Source organism: Dromiciops gliroides, chromosome 5, assembly GCF_019393635.1.
Source record: "Dromiciops gliroides isolate mDroGli1 chromosome 5, mDroGli1.pri, whole genome shotgun sequence".
In the NCBI taxonomy this organism is placed as follows: domain Eukaryota; kingdom Metazoa; phylum Chordata; class Mammalia; order Microbiotheria; family Microbiotheriidae; genus Dromiciops; species Dromiciops gliroides.
In genome coordinates, this window is record NC_057865.1 from 180468355 (window position 1) to 180490105 (window position 21751).

Sequence of the window (21751 nt, forward strand, 5' to 3'; positions counted from 1 at the left end):
CTGAAGTTATAAGACTTTGAACCCCACTCTAAAATACTGTGCCTAAGGAATTAAAATGAGCATAGAACCTGTACAGAGCCCCTTGATGCATGGAATGCAAAAAAATATCAAAGGACAAGGAAAGAGTCAGTTTAGATGCTTCTCAAAATGAAATTTCCCTAGAGTAGAATCACAACATGTCATGAGATATAGAACTTAAGTGAAAGATTTCAGTAACAGCTGTTGTGGTTAAAAATGCTCCTGGTCAGTTTTAGCAAGGGAAGAAGAAAATCTTTGACCTTCTTTGACTCTACTGTGCCATGGAAACATTTCTTATTTGAGTATGAATTGGCCCATTTTGAAGGAATATTTGAGAATTATGAAATTGTTGACAGCACATTTAGAAATAAAGTTTGATTTAATATGATCAAGAGATCTTTGTAAATCTGTAACATTTAGCATGGCTTTTGCTGCTGAAAGAATTGTTTCTCATGATCAATTTTCCATCTAGTCTGTCACTGCATGTATCTCTTGTACTTCCTGTACTCTATACCTTGCATCTCTGTGACTACTGATGAAAGTTTCATCTGATTAAATTATGCTTTCAACCTCACATGTACTACTTCTTACATGTGAGGGGGACCCTAGAATAGCTATATCATATTCAAAGTACTTTGTGAAGCCAGATCCACTCAAAACATAGGTCACAACCCCTTTCCAATATGTTTATTTTTCTTTTATTAATCAGTCAGGGGACAAAATTATTTCAAAGCAAAGCCATCTCATAATATGCCACAGTAATAAAAATAGCAATACACATAGGTCTTATAAACCTAAAGCATACTTTGCCAATAGTATACACTCTATTTGTGGGAGATGTGGATACAAAGAGGGATCACATAGGGGAACACATGTGTAAGGAATTTGTTTGGCCATGGCACTAGTATGGAGAGGCAACTCATGCTTCTGATGGCTCAGGGCTACTAATACCTTTAGATGATATCATCATGCTGCTTTCTGTCTTCCATCCTCTAGGTGAGCCACCATTGTCTCTGCCTATATGGCATCCTGGGGTCTCTGTCTAACCTTCTCACTCCCTTCCCTACATGGCATAGTGTTTTCTTGGAGTCTTCCACTCCTCTCCTCATGTCCCAAAGAATACATTATAAAGTTGATTTGAGGTCTTTTTTCTTACTTCTTGGCCATGCCATGTTTTGTACTATTTGCCCTTAGTCTAAATCTTGCTAGTTATGTCTCTGGAAAAAAAAAAAGGAAATCATGTGCCTCAATAGAATAGGACAAATGAGTTTTCTCCTTGTGACTCCCTATCTTCCAGTAGATTTCTTATATTGGTGTCAGTGTTCCATCAAGAATCAAGACACGGTTGTTTTTTGAGGTATAGAGTTTTTTAGACATCATGTCATCCACCAATTGGATACAGATAAGGAAATTGACACACAGAAAAGAGAAGTGTCTATCTCCATGTCACAGAGCTGATTGATGGGCAGGACTAGAATAGACTCTAAGACTTCTACTATATAGTCCAGCATTCTCCCTAATATACATCACTATCTTGTTCTTTCATTTAAACCCTTCTCAGATTTTCTTGTTTCATTATTTTGCAGGATTATTCTACTGAAAGGCTGAAGAAAACAAATGAAATACTAAAAGGCATCAAGCTTTTAAAGCTGTATGCCTGGGAGCACATATTTTGCAAAAGTGTAGAAGAAACAAGAATGAAAGAACTCACCAGTCTCAAAACCTTTGCCCTTTACACATCACTTTCCAGTAAGTTCAAGAATGGTCTCGATCTCATTAGAATGTGAACTCCTTGAGGATAGAAACTGGTTTTGCCTTTCATTATATTCCCAATACTTAGCACAGTGCCTGACACATAGTTAGCCCTTAATAAATGATTATTAACTTATCTTGATTTGACTTGAATCAACCAGGGCTTATCATAAGTGGAACTTTGCGGTACATATTCAGGAGCTTTCCAAGTTCCCAAACAAGTATTTATTGTGCAGGTACTACATGTTTAGAACTATGCTAGGTGCCATAGAGAAGGGAATATAGAAGAAGCTATGGCATAATCCCTTCCCTCAAAATGTTGATAGTCTTTTTGAATAAGATTAATAAAAAGGAAACCAGAATGACCAATCCAAGTAACACATTCTAAGAGTTCACAGGAAAGGTTGGATGGGGGTGGTGGTGGTGAAGTATTCATGGATGAGAGAAGACTTGCACTAGTACTTTAAAGAATAGCATGTGGAAAAGCAGAAAGAAAAGGGAAGACTGTTCACAATGAGAGGGAAGGAGAAGCTATTCAAATTTAGGAAAATCACAAAAGTTAGGACATTGTTTATGGGAAAAACTCACAAACTGGAGGAGATTGACCTGACTTGAGGATATTAGGGAGCAGTGGGAAAGAAAATTGGTTAAGGTGGAACAAATTATGCACACTTGTGAAGAGTTTAGATTTGTTGCATTGGGTAATAAGGAGATAAATAATAATAATCTCCTTTTAATAGAGACTTTTAAGAAGACACAGTACCTTAACTAGAAGAAATTATTCAAGAGGTAAGAACTCTAGGCACTGAACGATGATTAGGCAGATATTTTTAGGTAGGTGGAATTTTCAGTTCCTCACAAATACATCTCATATGTACTTAGTCATCTAAAAGTAAACTGATTCTGTAGGGCACTGCCCTTATGGGTCATCATTTGAGTATTGCCAAAGGGCACTTTTCTAAAATATCTTCCCATTTTGCAGTCCCAGGACATGAACTTCTGCTTCCTACCTAACTAGAAATGCCTTTCACTTGAGTGTTTCACGCCTTTGGGTCACACAGAAATATGTAAATTGGAGGAGAAAAAGGCTAGCATAGCTACCTCTGGACGTGTTAGTCCATTTTTAGATCAGCTTAGAAAAATTAGAACCATGTCCTCATGGAAAGAGCAAAAAAAAGTGGCAAAAAAATCTTGGTTTAAATCTTAATTCTACCATTTCTTAGTGTGTGACCTTGGGCAAGTTCCCTGAGGTACTTCCCTGTGCTTCAGTTTTCTCCTCTGTAAAATAATAATAATAATTTAACTTCTTTTCTCATGGCACTACTTTAATGAACATAGATTGTTGTTTAGTCATTCAATTGTGTCTGACTTTTTGTGACCATGTATGGGGTTTTCTTGATAAAGATACTGGAGTAGTTGGCTTTTAACTTTTTCTTGTAGATTAAGGCAAATAGAGGTTAAGTGATTTGCCCAGGATCACCAGCTAGTAAGTATCTGAGGCCAGATTTGAATTCAGGTATTCCTGACTTCAGGCCCAGAGCTCTGTTCACTGAGCCATCTAGCTGCTCCCAAAGAATGAATAGATGATAGCTAGCTAGCTAGCTAGCTAGCTAGCTAGATAGATAGATATAAATATAAATAAATTATCCTTAAGATGTTAAGTCTAATTTAATTAGAAGCTATTATTATCAGAGTAGTAAATAATAATTTACATTTATATAGTGTTTTGAAGTTTGTGTAAGACTTTACATGTATTTGATCCTCAGAAAGGCTCTAGGAAGTAAATACTATAGGTATTATTATTTCCACTTTACAGATGAAGAAATTGAAGCTTTGAGAGGACAAATGACTTGCCTATGATTACATAACTAGAAAAGAAAGATAGAAACATAGGGTTTTTTTAAGCTTTAAGTCCAGCATTCTTTCCACTACAACAAACAGCCTCTTACCTTTGAAAGCAGAACAGAATACTGGGAGAAGTATGTTTTTGTGGCAGGAAATTAGTACATATTGAAGGGAAAGAAAAGATCAGTTGCAAGGAGTGTCTCAGGATTGGCTTATGAGCAGCAGAGGAAAAGAAGGGCACCAAATGGACAGAGTGAGGTATCCAGATGAACGTTATCTACTTGACTGTTTTGAATAGAGCTATCCCTGGGAGCTCCAACCTGACTTTGGTGCCAGCATATGCCAATCTATATCTAGAACACACACACATACATACACACATATACACGTGATGTATATATACACATGTATGCATGCATGCATATATGTAGATTTAGGTTTTAGGAAGTAAGTATTGCCTTAGATGGGAAGTGATGGTGGTTCCACTTTACTCTCAAGGAAAGCATAGTAAAGTAATGGAACCTCAGGCTTTAAGGTTAGATGTAGGAGAGTGTGTTGTAGGGGACCTAAAAAGCTTCTCTCCCTTCCATGCTCAGGGAATGCCCATCCAATGCACAAAGAAGAGTCAAATATGGAAGATACCAGATAATTTTTTTCAAATTCTTTTTCTTCTACAATTACATTTTGAATGATCTGTCTACACCAGTATCCCTGAAAATGAACAACCAATCACTACTCTATGTCTGAGTTCTTTACTGATAGAGATTCCTATTAGATTTTTCTCTTTTCTTAGCTGGAGGAGCTAGCCTACATTCCTGGTGGCTGAGATGATATCTGGGATAAAGGTCAAAGTTCCCTTGCATTATTCCATAAAAGAATTTCCAACTCTCCATTGCCAAGCAGCCTTGTACAGAATTTATGTATACAGTACTTCATTACCTAAGGGTTGATTTCAGTTATCTAAAAGAAAGGCAAATCCATACCTTTTGTTAAGTTTTAGATAATTTCACTTTGTTCTAATGGGAGAAATTTGAGCTTGAAAGAATAGAAAGTAAATTATAGGAGTTAATTAAAGAAAAAGGAAATATTAAGAATAGGGTATGGGGGCAGCTAGGTGGCGCAGTGGATTCAGGAAGACCTGAGTTCAAATCTGGCCTCAGACACTTAACACTTACTAGCTGTGTGACCCTGGGCAAGTCACTTAACCCTCACTGCTCCGCAAAACAAACAAACAAACAAAACAAACCAGAAAGACCGTGAAGAATAGGGTAGTAGCAGCCATGATAATGCTCAAAGAATAAAAGAGCTGAAGTTGACTTGGCCCCTGCCTAAACCATGCCTCTTTGCGTTAATTTGACATTGCTACCAGATTTTCAATTTCTACTGGTCTTAGTCTCGACTAAGTGAATACTCATTCACTTTTGGAACTGAGCATTTATTTCTTTGACTCTGCTGTTTAGGAGGCCAGAAAGGATTATTTATTAACAGTTATAAATGTTAGAAATTAACAGTTACAAATGATGTATGATGAAGACAGTAGCATGGTGACAGAGAAAGCTGTTTAGAAGCTTAAATGCCAGCTCCAGATCTTTGGCTGTTGGTGTAACTCATCATCTCAGGGTCTCTCTGTCTGATACCTTTATAAAATCAATAAAAAACAAATGCTAATGTTTGTAGAAATAGCTTACCAAGAAATATGTGGGTGGTAGCATTTTCATTTATGAGAAACAGTCATGTTACATTGTTACCTTAAGTGTTTTTAAAAATGTGATTTCCAAATAGTATAAACTAAAGAAAACCAAAAATCCATCCTTTCCTACATTTAACTTCTGAAAAAGTATTTATCATAGGCAAACAGAATAAGCACTTGAACAATTTTCCAATCTACTGGAAACGTTGTGTGTATAATTGCTTTCATTATGTGAAAAGCCTCTCAATAAAAAGGACAAAACATACAAACAAACAAGCAAACAAAAAAACAATCACGATATTGTGGAGGAGTTACTGGAAGTGATGTGAAAGTCTTGTCCTTAATTTGTACAACAGATTATCTTCCTGTTAAGCTCTTCATTTTAGTTATTTCAACTAATCCCTTTCTCTGGGAATAAATAGAAAAGAATATAGGCTATGTAATGTTACATATGCTGTGTCATATCCTTCTTAAAGATTCATAATTGGTTAGTTTACCATCCTTCTACATTTTACTAACAAACAATTATTTCTTTCATGAACTCTATTATTTACAATGCTTCAAATGTTATTTTGTTAAGATATAGATTTGTAATCAGAGGAGAATATTTTCTTATTGGGGTACCATGTGGGAGCTTGGGTGACTGTGAATAAGAAGTACTAGTTGGGGAAAGTTTGTGAAATGTTATTTAACTTTGGCCCTTGTGTTGTTTTTGATATATAAAGTAGTAACAGGTGGTTAATTAAACTTAAGAAAATACTTTCACAGTTCAAAGATTCTAATATATACATATTTTATTTCCTTCCACAGTTTTTATGAATGCAGCAATCCCCATAGCAGCTGTTCTAGCAGTAAGCAAACCTTTTTTTCTTTTAGAAAATAAATTAAAAACAAACGCTAATGTTTGTAGAAATGACTTACCAAGAAGTATATAGGTTATGATGTGCCTTACCCATCCACTTGTGTCTTTCTCTTCTTGATTCAAAAGCTATATTATATCAGCTCTGGAAACATTTGATTGTTAATATAATTTTGATTGTTACATTATATTTCAAATGAAAAGTAAAAGTGAACAACTTATTTATAGAAATGGTAATGGTTTTATTATATTGAAGATGCATATTGGCAGTCTCAATGATGAAAACATACTTAAGAGAAACCTTAAAAAAATTTGCTTTTTTCTGTAAAATTTAATATTTATTACACTATAGATAAGAAATTCAATTCAATTCAATAAACATTTTTAAAGTACCTATTTTGTTCAAGTGAGATGAACTTGGGTGAATTTGTCTTTTTTCTATTTTTAGCATTAGTGGGTAGTAAATAGGAAAGTTTAGACTTATGTGATGATCAGTGTAATTTTTTTGGTGAGACTTTTGGGGGACAGTTCCTAATGGAATATGTTTTTATTCCATAGACCTTTGTGACTCATGCTTATGCAAATAGAAAACATTTAAAACCAGCAGAGGCCTTTGCTTCCTTATCACTGTTTCATATCCTGGTCACACCTCTCTTCCTGCTCTCCACAGTGGTCAGATTTGCAGTCAAAGCCATTATAAGGTATGCCTTCTCTTGAAGAGTTAGTTCTTGATTATGTTTTTATTTGGTCCTATAGAATCATTCTATGTGCCATACTGTTTGAAAACTATTCACTGAAATTATGTTCTCTGAAATAGGATTCTTTGAACATAGGGTAGTATTTAATTCTTAGGTTTTTTGCAGTTTTGTAGTCTCACATGTCTCAAAGATTTATAATTCCTCCTTGTCTTTTTTTTCTACTTTTACCTACTCTCACACAATGTAATTAATCAATTAGCATTTATGAATTATCATTGCTAAAGTAATATAAAAATAGTATTATGAATCTTTTTTTATGAGTTTCATGTGACAAGTTGTATATTTGGAAGGGTATTTCCAGGATACATCAGGGATTTCTAAGGAGCATTTGAAGACTTCCCCCAGCAGAATAGTCAGATAAGAACAATTTGTCCCAATGTCCATGAAGGCAGATGAAATAGACACTTTGGAGAGCTTACAACTTGGTCAGAAATCAAAGATGCCAAGGTCATCCGCTGCATTCCAGGGTCATCACCCGTCATCTTGACTTTTGTCTTGCCACTAGACTTTGATAACTCTGAGAAAGTGAGGGTGATGAATTTTTGCAATTCTGCCTCACTTAAATCCAATTTGTTTCGAGTCAAGACACCACCCTGTGATTTCATTGTTACTCTTTGAAAATGAAGGATGAACAACAATCAGCAGTTTTTCTTCTCTTTCTACCACTTCTCTGTAGTGTCTGCTGCCCATATCATGTGCCTCTACACATATTTTCTGGAACCAACTAAATCCCTTTTGCAAGTTCTCAACATTGTGCTCATCATTTTCTTTGTCAGTCAGGACTTGAGTCTCCTTCCATACACAGCTCACAGCAAAGGGCCCTCTCTCCTCAACCCTGATTTGATGAGAGTCAGATTACACTAATCTTAATACTGGAAGGTTCTGAATCTATAATTTTTGGGAATCTGTTTTGTAGCATGTCTTTAGGCAAAGGAGTAATAATTTCCAGCCAAACTAATCTAAAGTTATTTTTGTATTTTTTTTAATTTAAAAGGGACCTCAGAGATCATCAAGTTGAACCTTCTCCTTTAAAGAAACTGAGACCCAGCTAGGTCTCCTACATTATGGCAGAACTAGGACTATGAGACAGATTTCCTGACTTCCTAGATGGGGGCTTATTCCCCTACTCTAGTGGAAGTTGTTTTAGACTGAAACAGTAAATGATGAAAGTTATAATATCAACACGATTAATTTATCTGTAATGTGCCATGAGGATTCAGACCTAGAAGGGATCTTAGAGATAATATAGTTCATTTTCTAGATGAAGAAACTGAAGCCTACAAATTGGAAGTGATTTAATTGAAGGTAAATAGGCAATAAGTAACTGAAGAGGTTTGAATTTAGGTCCTCTGACTCTAGGTCTAGCTGTGTTTATCTGACTCATTACAAGATAGATTAGATTTAGAACTAGGGTCATTCAGACCCATCATGCACTAATTTCCCCTATTCGTTGTTGTCTCCTTTCACTCTTTTTTTTTTTGTGTGAGGCAATTGGGGTTAAGTGACTTGCCCAGGGTCACACAGCTAGTAAGTGTTAAGTGTCTGAGGCCGGATTTGAACTCAGGTACTCCTGACTCCAGGGCCGGTGCTCTATCCACTGCGCCACCTAGCTGCCCCGTCTCCTTTCACTCTTGTTCAGTCATTTCAGTCCTGTCCAACTCTTCATGACCTCATTTTTGGGGTTTTCTTAGCAAAGATATTAGAGTGGTTTGCCATTTCCCTCTCCAGCTCATTTTACAGAGGAGAATACTGAGGTAAATAGGGTCAAGTGACTTGATTTGAACTCAGGTCTTCCTGATTCCAGGCCCAGTGCTATACCCACTGTCCCACATAGCTGCCCTTTCATTCTATCTTCTGAAAAACCATATAGATCACTCACTTATTTTTTTTGCAACAATACTTCCAATTAGGCCTTACTCAAGAAGGGAAGCTATTTCAAACAATAAAATTAAGTAATCATAGAGCATCTATTATTTTGGTCTCTTTTTTCATTTTCTTAATTTAACATTGGCTCCTTTCATGGTTATATTTTAAATTCAAAATATTATGTTAAACGACAAAGGGAGAAAAATGATAACAAAAGGTATAAAGACTGAAATCAATAGGACAACAAATATTGAGAGGATAGAGTAGCACTTAGAGAATTTTAAAGCCCTTTTTGTATTCAGAAATTTCTAAACCCTCTGCAAACAATTCTAATTTAGCAGGTATTGAGAAATGATAATATTCCTTCAGGAATGATATACTATACTTCATTCTCCCATTCCCATAGCCGAGTGAAAAAGCACTTGCCAACTTGATAAAAGATGAGTCTGTTTAAAGGGCTCTGCTCCAGATACCTCAAATCTTCCGCAGAAGATTTCTGCTTATGCTGGTTCATAGGTTTGATAGAGATGGCAAGCCAACCCAACTTTTCATTATGTTTTCATTCTGGGAACCCAAACTAGAGACTCCCTAATCATTGTTGCATTTTGCCAATTTGGCCAGAATCAGCCTGTATTTTAAGCTCTGCTTAGGGGACCCATGATCAGTCTTTGATGCCAGTTGGCCTATCACAAGTTGGACAGTATCATTATAATCAGAGAAACTACTCAGCTGATTTCAGAGTGTCCCTTATAGGATTGGAGAAATAGCAATACTTGACTTTAAAACTTAGTGACGTAGTTTATACTGATGGCCCCTATTCAAGGTTTGGAGGGTATTCTTGAAACTTTGGTTAAATCCATTAATACAAGGAAATTTTACATAGTGGTGGGGGTTGGGGGAAGTTCTCCATAAAAGGATCATCCTAACAGTGAAATTTCTCATCATTGTACTCTATGACTGTGACTACACATATAAAATCCAGTAATTAACTGAGATAATTAACCAGTAGTTCAAACTATACCCCCAACTTTATGCACCCCATGCACTTTGAACTTTTGGAGTATTTTAGTGCAAAATAGACTTGTCCATAAAAGTTGAGACAAGGCAAAACACCCTCTATTATATAAACCCTTAAGCAGATTCACCAGTGCCATGTTCAAGCAAAGGCATTTGGTTTCTGGGGGAGGCACCTATTCCTCTAGGCAGACATGCTGAGTAAATAGGTAGTTCTCTGCAGTTCCTAGAGAGTCAGTGACTTTCTTTTCCTCAATTCTGTTTCTTTTCATGAGATGATACCCATTTACAGTCAAGGGGTTTGAGGTTTTGAGAATCTACACAGAAATGAGCTCAGGCCTTCTTTATACTGGTGAACCTCACTTTCTTTTTGATATTACTCTATTTCTGTGAGAGCAAGTTATGATTACACAGAAACGGACAAGCATACTTATTGTAGTACATAGCATTTATTTAGCATAGAATTGATAAGCAGATAGTAGATCATAAAGAAGGAACAATGAAGAACAAAATTTTTGCAATAGACATTTTAGTTATTTGATGAGGCAGTGAGTGGCCTAGTGGATAGCGTCCTAGGCCTGGAGTCAGAAAGATCAATTCTAGTTCAAATCTAGCTGTAGATACTTACTAGCTTTGTGACCCTGGGCAAGTCACTTAACACTTGTTTGTCTTGGTTTACTGAGATCTACCTCCCAGGGTTGTTGTGAGGATCAAATGAGATAATATTTATAAAACACTTAGCATAGTGTCTGGCACATAGTAGGTGCTATATAATTTTTATTCTCTTCCCATTGACTAGATATTTGAACCAGTGAGTTGAAGACATAGGAGTTTATTGAGTAGGGAAGTGACATGGTCAAAGCTTCACTTAAGGAAGAACTCGGGCAGCTGAGTGGAGGGAGGATGGGCAGGAGACATTTAAGGAACAAAGACTAGCCAGAAGCCTACTGCAATGGTGTAGGCTTGAAGTGATGAGGGCTGCACTAAGTGGTAACAGCATGAGTGGAGAGAAAGGGACACATATGAGAGATATTATGAAGACAGAAACAAGCAGATATAACAATAGATTGCATATGTAGGGTGTGTGCAAGTGAGTTGAACATGACAATTAGGTTGCAAGCTTGGGAGACTAGGAAGATGACTGTGCCTTTGATAGTGCTAGGGAAGTTGGGAAGAAGGGTTGGCTTGGGGGGGAAAGTACTGAGTTTTTTTTATGACTTGTTGAGTTTGAGATGTCTAAAGAGACCTGCAATTTGAGATGTCCAAGAGGCCATTGGGGATATGAGATTTGAACTCAGAGGAGAGGTTATGATTGGATAAGTAGATCACAGAGTCACCTGTATAGAGATGATAATTGAACCCATGGGAGTTGATAGTATTGCCAAGTGGGATAGTATAGAGGGAAAAGAGAAGACGGTTTAGAACTGAGCTTTTGGGGACACCTATTTTTATTGATTGTTACTTGGAGGAAGATCCAGCAAAGGGGACTAAAATGGATTCGTGTAGGAAGAGAACCAGGAGAGAGCAGCATCATGAAAACCCAGAGAAGATAGAGTTTTCAAAAGGTCATGACTAACATTGTTAAAGTTACAGAGAGATCAAAAAGTTTTAGGACTGAGAGACCATTAGATTTGGCAATAAAAAGATCACTGATAACTTTGAAAGGAGCATTGTCAGTTGAATGACATTAGAAGGGGTAAGAAGACGGCAAGAAGAGAAGTGGAGACCCTGATTGTAGAGGACTATTTCAAGGAATTTAGCCACAAAAGGAAGAGAGATATAGAATGATAGCAGAAATGTTATTATCAAATGAGTAATTTTGTTTCTAGGATGGGGAAGACATTGGTGGGTTTGTATGTAATAAAGAGCCAGAAGATATAGAGAAGATTGAAGGTTAGTGAGAGAACAGGAAATTTAGAAGGTGCAAGCTTTGATATTTGCCTTGGAAAGGAGAAGTACTATATGAGACAAAGGTGAAAGAGTTGATTGTGAAGGAAGGCACCTGAATGAAATGAGATGAGGAGGAGGAGAGAAGTTGGAGCTCTTGGCAAATGGCCTTAATTTTTTCAGTGAAGTATCAGGTAAGGTGCCATTGGTAGTCTTGAAGAACTAAAATATTTGAAATAATTGCAATATAGGAGAGTGAATCAATTAGGAAAGTGTAAAACAATTGCCTTGATGAAGTGAGTACTGAGTTGAGAATATGTAACATAAATTTATAGTGTTATCCAGTCAGCATATTTTGGTGACTTTTTTCAGCATTATAGCTGAGACTTAAAGGATTGGATGGTAGGAGTAATTCAAGGTCAAGGTTTAGCAAAAAATGATTGAAAGATTGTGATCAGATAAAGAATTTTGGGGATTCACAAACATGGAAGTAGAACACTTGTAAGTAATGGCAGAGTTGAAAGTATGACCTCTGTGTGGAGCTGAATTGGTATGAAGTAACAGTTCATGAGAATTAAGTAGACTCTCCATATCCTTTGATCATTTATCAATTGAGGAATGCCTTGAATTCTTACAGATTTTATAAAGTTCTTTATATATTTGGGATCTCAGACCTTTTTCTGAAAAACTGTCTATAAATTTTCCCCAAATTTTCTGCTTTCCTTCTGATGTTGGTTACATTTGCTTTATTTGTACAAAACCCTTTTACTTTAATGTAATTGAAATTTATACATTTTACATCTCACTATACTCTCTATCTCTTGTTTATTCATAAATTTTTGCCTATCCATAAGTCTAATCAGTAATATGTTCCATGCTCTTCAGATTTTCTTGTACTGTTTCTCTTTATATTTAGGTCATGTGTCTATTTTTACTTTATCTTGGTAAATGGTGTAAAATATTGGTCTATGCCCAATTTCTAGCATAATGTTTTCCAGTTTTCCCAATTGGAAAAGATAAGTAAGAGATACCCCATTTAAAATAACTCTAGATAGGATAAAATACCTGGGAGTGCTCCTGCCAAAATAAACCCAGGAACTATATAAACAAAATTATTAAAAAACACTTTTTATACAACTAAAATCAGGCTTAAATAATTGGAGAAATATCAATTGTTCATGAGTAGACAGGGCTAACAATAAAAATGACTATTTTACTTAAATCAATTTATTTATTCAATGCCATCCCAACTAAATTACCAAAAATTTATTTTACTGAATTAGAAAAAAATAATAACAAAATTCATTTGGAGGAACAAAAAGTCAAGAATATCAAAGGAAATGAAAAAGGAAGTAGATTTAGCAGTACCAGATCTTAAACTGTATTAGAGGGCAGTAATTATCAAAACTATCTGATACTGTCTAAGACATAGAAGGATAGATCAGTGGAGCAGAGTTAGACATACAGTTTACAACAGTATATGAATATAGTAACCTTGTATTAGGCAAATGTAAAGACTTAAATTTCGGGGATAAGAATTCATGATTTGGTTAAAATAATTGTTGAGAATTAAGTACACAGAAGAACTAGGAAGTTAAGCTATTTGAAGGAGTATAAATATTGTATGGTGAAGTCCCCTAATATGACAGAGGGAGTTGGGGTTGAAAGAAAGGCTGTGAGCTGGGCACGGAACTCACTAAAGAAGGAAGGAAGGAAGGAAGGAAGGAAGGAAGGAAGGAAGGAAGGAAGGAAGGAAGGAAGGAAGGAAGGAAGGAAGGAAGGAAGGAAGGAAGGAAGGAAGGAAGGAAGGAAAGAAAGAAAGAAGGAAAGAAAGTGACCTGGAAATCAGTAAATAACAACCACTGGAATCCAGTTAATTTGGTTTGAATGAACTTAAAAGGATGAGAGATTACTGAGTGATGGTAATGGGGGGAACAGCAAAATGAAATAATTAGGGCCAGCATTTTATATGGTGTTTTGTAAAAAGCATTATATATGTTGTCTCATTCAGTCCTTACAACAACCCTGTGAAGTAGGTGCTATTTTTTCCCTTATTTTGTAGATGAGGAAGATGGAACTGAGAAGTATTAAGTGGCTTTCCCAGTATCATACAGCTAGTAAAAGTCTGAGGCAGGACTCAAACTCAGACTTTCCTGGCTACAAGTAGAGAACTCTGTTTCCTATACTACCTAGCTGTGAAAGGTGACTAAATTGACCCCCCACCCCACCCCCGACCTTGGCCAGTAAGTTAGAGAGAATGAATATGAGTAAAGGTGCAACCAATACTGGAAAGAGTGGCCAGAGATGTTGTGTTATCAGGAGGGATTGAGGCTTTAATGAGAGCCAGAAGATGGAGGGAGGTGAAAGGAAAAATCTTAAGATGAAGAAAGGCAAGTTTGTCTGCTTCTAAGTAGGTGGTCACACATGACCCTAGGAATTCTGCGGGAGTGAATCCCTAAGGATGCTTCTCTTTACTACTCTTGACAGTTCTCAAATGTCAGCCATCTCCTTATCCATGCCAAGTGTAAATGAGTTACAGAAGAGAACATTAAAAAGGGTAGAGGAAGCTAAACACTCTTTTATGTGCAGGGATGCAGAGGGGAAAAAAACACATCTTGGTGTTTCAGTAACCTTCCAGAGATTTCAGTGAGATTTGCTAGACATTTGCAAAGTGGAGCTGAGAATTGAAATGAACTAACTTTGCTTAAAATATCAGAGTATGGCCTCAACTGTCTGTCTATATGTAATGACATAGACTGAGACTGAAAGATGTGAGGGCAGGTAGCGTTTCATTTTTATTTTAAAGGACTGCATGTATAAACTGCTTTTTATAATCAACTCTAATCAACACAGTACAAGAACACAATTATATATAAAGTTGATAAAACTGGAGAAGCAATGAGCAGCATATGTTGAGAATAAAATAACAAAATGTTATTTTGATTAGGATCCATCAATCAACAAGCACTTAGTAAGCACTTACTGTATGTTGGGACTCTCCTAGCCACTAGGGTTGTGGAAATAAAAATGAAACACTCACTGATCTCCAAAGTTCATATATTCTATTGAGGGAGGAAACCTGTACTTATAGAATACTGTGCCTTGAAAGCTTGAAAATAGACCTTTGATGATCAAACAAATGTCCTTCATAAATAACACCTAGTCTCCATTTTCCTAGAGACAAAATGTGGATTTTTTAAAAGGCGACCTGACACAATAGATTTTATGTATTTTAGTGTTGCTGTGGAGAGATACAATTTCTAATATAAATAGGACCACACTTTATGAATCATAGTTAACATCTTTTTTTTTTTTTAAGTGAGGCAATTGGGGTTAAGTGACTTGCCCAGGGTCACACAGTAAGTGTTAAGTGTCTGAGGCCGAATTTGAACTCCGGTACTCCTGACTACAGGGCCAGTGCTCTATCCACTGTGCCACCTAGCTGCCCCCATAGTTAACATCTTGAATTGAACTGACTTTTACTCATTTTATAAGGCTTTTCAGGAAAACAAACCACAAAGGCTTATCTGAGATGATTTAGCCCCATCCATAAATACATAAATAAATCTAAATATGTTTACCTATCTAATAAAAGCTATAGTTTTATTGTCTTTACATATAAAGCATGCTTGTATTCACTTTCATATCTTTGTCTTAATATTCTGGATTCACCTTTTTTACCTTACCAAACTCTAGCAAGAAGACAATTACAAAACTATATTGTTCTTATTCTTCTTCCTCCCTCCCCATCAGATTCTATTTTCTTGGTTTGATAGCTAATTAAACCAACATGTCCTCAGGGAGATTATCAAATGATTAGTTTTTGATTTGAAGAAATAAAATTTTATATAAGATTTTCAGAAATAATAGGATAATGCCTACTATGTCTATGGTTTGCTTGCATTTATTTGTGCTAACTCTTTAATTCAACTCCATTTATTCTATAAAAATCAATCAGCTAGCACTTATTAAGCACTTACCATGGAATAGGCATTGTGCAAGAGCTGGGGATACAAAGGTCACAGTGAGAGTCCTTGCCCTCAAGGAGCTCCCATTCTAATGGAAGAGACAACATGCATTGACAAGGGCGTATGTAAAATGCATCCAGGGCAAATTCAGGGGCACCTGGGCAGAGTGATGTAGTAACTGTTGGAAAGACCTCATGCAGAAGGTAACGTGAGCTGAACCGGGAAGGAAACTAGGGTTTCCAAGAGATAGAGGGGAGGAAGAATCATATTACAGGCATGAAAGAAGAAAGCCACAGAGGAAGGAGAAACAGCAAGATGGTTAGGCTGGTTAAATTATACTGGGTGTGGAAGGAAGCAGTAATTAAGCCAAGAGAGGTAGGATGATAAGGCAAGATTGTTAAGAGGTTTAAATGCCAGAGGAATTTGTATTTGATACAGAAAGTAATAGGGAACCACTACAATTTAATGAGTGTGTGTGGGTGGGACAGATGGCCAGAATTGTGCTTTAGGAGAATCATTTTAGTTACTGTTTGGAGGGATGGCTTGCAGTGGGGAAAGACTAGAGGCAAGGAGACCATTTAGGAGGTTATTGAGATAGTCCAGATGAAAGGTGAGGAGAAGTTGAAACAGGGTGGCTACTATTTATGTGGATAGGAGGGGACATATGAGGGGAATGTGAAATATTTGGCAACTGATTGGATATGTGGGGTAAGTGCGAGTGAGGAAACTAAACTGATGCTAGGGTTGGGACCTGGGGTGGCTGGAAATGTGGTGGTGGTAGTTCTGAGGAAACAGGGAAAGTTGGAAGAGGAGAGGGTTTGGGGGGAAATATAATTAATTCTGATTTGGACACACTGATTTTGAGATGTCTCTAGGATATTAAATTGGAAATGTCCAGTAGGAAGTTGATGATGAGAGGCTAGGCCCAAGTAAATAGATCTGAGAGTCATCTGCATTCAATTTAGTCTAATTCAGCCAACATTTATTCATTGCATACTGTGTGCAAAGTGCTGTGCTTAGAACTGTGGAATACAGAATATTTAGCTAAGATGCAACTCCTCGCTTTATAGCTCTTAAGAGTAGAGATGTAAAAAGATGACATGTATAATGTGTGGAATATTTACATATTACAGGATCATGATGATGATGATGATGATACCTTAATGAGGTGGGCCAGTTTTTTTCTGGCACCTCCAGTCTTGAGGAAGTGACTTTTGAAGGACAGCAAAAAGGAAAAGATCTCCTAGAGGAGATGGACTCAGTCAGAGGGGAGCACTGGGATTCATGTGGAAGGTTGGCTCTTGTCATTAATCCTCTTCCTTATGAGCCCAGCCATTAGTCATATTACTAGTGGCAGGCCTTGAGAAGATCGTCCTCTCTCTAAGCTCAGTCAATTCATGGTGTGATGAGTAGTTAGGAGACATCTCAGAGTTCTTCTTTGCCTCCATTCTATGCACTTCTATGTCAGTTGCAAGTAGGGTGACCAAAGCCAGGCAAAGCCAGCCAGGGTCAAGTTGGAAGCAGCTTTGGAAGAATTTCAGTATACTAGGCTCAGAAAATTTGTTGTACTTCACCCTGTGTTAAATCCATCCCTAACTCTACCTCCTCAAATCCAGAATATAATTATAGGCTGGTTATAGTGAGTGGCAGAATCAGTGAAATTTAAAATAACTCTCAGAGAAAAATGAATTTAGAGAGATAAACAAGCAAGATTGAAGGGGGTTTGATACTTAGAGGATTCAGTTTTAACCAAATGATCATAGGTTTTGATCTGGAAAGGCATTTAGGGATTATCTTGTTCAACTGCCTGATATTCCAAATAAGGAAACTGAGTGTAGATCAGAGAAGGGAAATGACTTGTTCATAGTCACCAAGCTAATAAAGAGCAGAGGTGGGACTACTATATAATTTGAAGCATAAGTGTATCAATGCATGTTTTCCCATTTTATTTTTTTTTTCTTTTGGCAGTGTTCAGAAGCTGAATGAGTTTCTCTTAAGTGATGAGATTGGTGATGACAGCTGGAGGAGCGGTGAAGGTTCCGTAGCTTTTGAGTCTTGTAAGAAACACACAGGAGTAGTAAGTTCTGTTCACTAAATGGGTTTTTGTTGTGTTGTGTTATGTTTTAAAGGGGAGAGAATTAAAAAAGAGCATCATTAATGTGGTATGAAATCATTATGTTCTTAGTTTGGGGTAATTATTTTACCCAGAAGTAAGGACAGTTGCCATAGCATTTAGAAACTCATTGATTACATACAACTAAATAAAAGTAAATCCCAAAACAAAAAATAACAACTATATCCTTCTTTATAATAACAGTACTTTTACATTTGGGATATACTTTTCTGTTTATAAGATGCATTATCTTATCTAATTTTAATCAATACCACATGAGACAGGCAATATTATTATTCTCATTTAATGGATGAGCAAACTGAAAGTGAGAGGTTGTAACTTGACAGAGGTCATTCAAATTGCTAGGAAGCAAAGGAATAGCAAACTTAAACTGAGGTTTTTTTAAACTTCCAGCCTATTACTTTTTCTACCATGTAAAACTACTTCAATAATTATATTTTATACTTCTCTAGAACTTTATAATTTTCAAAGTACACTCATGAGTATTATCTTATTATGTGGTGTTTATCCGTTTCTAAGGATTACCCCAACAGGTAAAATATGTCCAATTCAGAATGAAATTGAAAAGCTTCAAATTCATTCAAGCTTTAGCCACACCTAAGGACAAAACAAGTTTGCAAGATAACATTACCTCTTATCAAATACAGAGCTCAAGATTACAAAATATTATGAAGAAGCCCTTAAAATTATTCACATTATAGCTATTTCAATGGATCTCATAGATGGTATACTTTCCTGTACTAGTGTAAATCACAAACCACCAGACCTTTTCATTCTTTGCCATTCTTGTTCATGTCCTTCCATAAATTCTCTAAGAGGATCTATGTAATATCCTGAAGGCCTTCCATAAGATCCTGATGGAAGAGGTGCTCTTTTTGTGGAAATTATACTGAATGCAAGCCCCAGTATATTATTTGGTCTCTTTAATGATATACATGATTATTCGAAAGTTCACCTTACAATCCTTAGAAGGAAAAACTAAATGAATGTAAAATTCCTATTGGTATCTATATCTGTGATAGACACTATAGGAGGGCAATGAGTTGCCCTATATTGAAGAGGAAGAAGAGATCATAATGGATTACATTAGGATAATTGTACTTCTCTTGATTGAAAGCTGGTCTCTGGGTCCAAAGACCTATGTATGTTTTCACAAAGACACAAAAAGTTATCCCAGTGACCCTGTATGGTTTTGAGGCTTAAAACTCCACAAGTCCTGAGGAACTAAATTTTCACATGATCCAAAAGAGCCATGAAGGAATGTAGTCTATACCTTTGTATAGGTGATCTCCCATATCTGAGGTGTCTTGGGAAGTCCCTTAAACATCTTTGCTGCAATTTCCCACTACACAAAGCCTTTTCTGATGCTTCAAGATGTAATGATTCTTTCTTCTTTAAATTACTTGAATAAATGAATGATAAAGCACTTATTAACTGCTTATTATATACTAGGCCCTGAACTAAGCAAGATGGTTCCAGTTCTGAAGGAGCTTCAGAGTTTTCAATATAGATTCATGTATGTTCTTTCATTGAATGATCAAAACATGTTCAGTTCAAAAGAAATGGGAAAATCCCCAATTCATTTAAGCTTTATTCAAACCTAACTGCAAAATAAGCTTCTTAGTCAAAATCAGCTCTTATCAAATATACACATTTTGAAATATTACAAAAAAATCCTTTAAAATTGTGTAAAAGATAGTTATTACATGGATTACATTATTACATATGATATAAGGGGAGACAACACATATATGGGAGTGGTGATTAACGAGGGGTTCCATAAAGTCACATGGACATGACTAGAGCCAGAAAGCAATTGATTGACCTGTCCTTTCCAGGAATGGTGGTGATGAGTTAAGTACTGAATAAGAAGATAAGGATGAGTTATGATTTGCACCAGTAGAATTTACTCCTCATGTCACATGATCACATCTCCACTGTAGCATGAAGAACAATCTTACAGTGATGTTTAATTTAAACAGTGGGAAAGACTTTGAGGACCAAGATGAAAAGGTTATACACATGGAAGTGAAGATCTCAGAAGAAACCTGCCAAAATGGAGGGAGAATAGCATAAAATGGAATTGAGGAGAGGCTGGTAGTAAAAAAGAAACACATCTAAAATCTTATAGATTCTTCAGAATTATTGTAAACATTAAAGGAGTCTGACCTCATTATCTATACCGTGAAAACTAAGTGGATGAAGAATATTTTTGTTCAAATTAAAATGTACAGGTAGATGGATCTCCCATAGAGCTCATACCTCAGTTATATTTATATCTTGCACAGACGATGCAAATGGACAATAAGATAGGTCCAGAGTTGCACAGGAGAAGGAGCCATGGGCTAAAGTACTTTTAATGATCCCAACATTCTCTTTGAAACAAAGGGACATTTTTTAACAAGATTCTTCCAGTGATGCTATACAGTCTCTAATGAATTAAATTCAGGGTTACCCAAAGGGTAATGGAAAGGTACATAGTGGGAGTCGACAGGCTGCAACACATTACAATTGAAGAATGGTGTAAACTGTGTCATCAGAGATGTATGACTGGAAAAAAAGACTGGTTGGTTACACAGCAGAAGCTTGGAGTAACCAATGGACAGCCTGCATATTTTATTAATATCTACACATGTCAAGGCATTGAGAGGAAAGTCTTCAGCATATAGGTAGAGTTGTCGTCAAAGATTTCTTGCTAGAATTAAACAGGTTCGGCAGGCAGGGATGGAGTGAGATTTGCATTTGGAGGGAGGATTAGCATTGACAAGATCACAGATCCATCAAAGTGTTGAAACACAGGGCTAATTTCTTTCAGGGTCATTTGTCATTGTTCTAGATCCAAACCACAAAATTATAAACCTTTAAAAATGGAGTGAAAAAAAGCTGTGTGTTTTAAAATAACACTAATGGAAACTCTTCCCTGAGTTCACTAAAGATACTATGTATTCTGTCAAAGCTTAGAGTTAAGTGGTTTTGGCTGTAGAAATTCCATGGAACATTAGTGACATTTTGGTGCCAAAGTTTCTTCAAATTACATCTGTGGAACTCCAACTCGCTTCTCTGTCAACACTTTCCTTCCTCCCACCCTTTCCATAGTTTAGAGAAGAGCATGAAGTCATTCTTGCTGACCCTCTTTGGGGGACAATACTACTACAGAACTGAATATGTGTAGAAGACAGTGATTTTCATGCATATGTTGTTGTTGTGAATATTGGGAAAAAATATTGTTGGAAAGCAGACTTAATTTTAAAGTACAGGACATTTTTCTAATTTATCTCATCCAGGGCATTATTAGGCTTATGTGAATGTATAATAGACAAATCCTCTAGGTTCAGGAAAAATAAAAGATTTTCTATTTAGGTGTAGGCTACTTTACTGAATGGCTTCTTTCTCAATATTCTTATCATATATAAAGTTTACCAGGTGCTTTTATGATTTCTTCATAAAAAGCACAGTTCATAAATATATGAATTCTGTCTTGTTTACCCTTTAAGTAGGTACTTTTCTTTGAACCCTTCTGATCCATTCAGGCTAAATCCTGAATCCCAGGATTCAGAACCCTACAGCTCTGGAACTTTAGTCAGGAACCATATTTGAAATTTTTGTTATGGCCTAGTCATTGTAACACGTATGACATTTTATTTGTTAGTCGACTTGCCTTGTTTTAAATCCAATATTATTTGCCCTCTATAATTCCATGGAATGGCTTTTAAAAATAACTGAGTTGGATAATTACTTTATGTTGAAAACTACACCCAGAAAATTCCTGAATCAGATCTCAAGGTTTCTGAGTTTCTCTGTCACAAATTTATAAAGTAAGTTTTCTCTGAGATATAAGGACCTTTGCCTATTTTTGTCGAAAATGGAGCCAAAACTAAGCCCTGGGGATGCTGGAGAAAGGCAGTAAATCATTTCCAGTCACAACCTAGCTCCAAATACTTTAGTCTACCTTAAGTTTAT

The 21751-nt window shown here is 36.3% G+C and overlaps 1 protein-coding gene across 7 annotated transcripts in view; it reads left to right on the forward strand.

The window, feature by feature from the left end:
* Window positions 1–21751, forward strand: part of ABCC9 (ATP binding cassette subfamily C member 9) — a 196940-nt gene that overhangs the window by 57561 nt on the left and 117628 nt on the right. For all 7 annotated transcript variants that reach the window (XM_043967998.1, XM_043968001.1, XM_043967999.1 and 4 more), the window contains exons 11-14: window positions 1605–1767; window positions 6116–6156; window positions 6723–6865; window positions 17626–17734. In XM_043967998.1, coding sequence (XP_043823933.1) covers window positions 1605–1767; window positions 6116–6156; window positions 6723–6865; window positions 17626–17734 — 456 coding nt within the window. The remainder of the gene's footprint in view (window positions 1–1604; window positions 1768–6115; window positions 6157–6722; window positions 6866–17625; window positions 17735–21751) is intronic.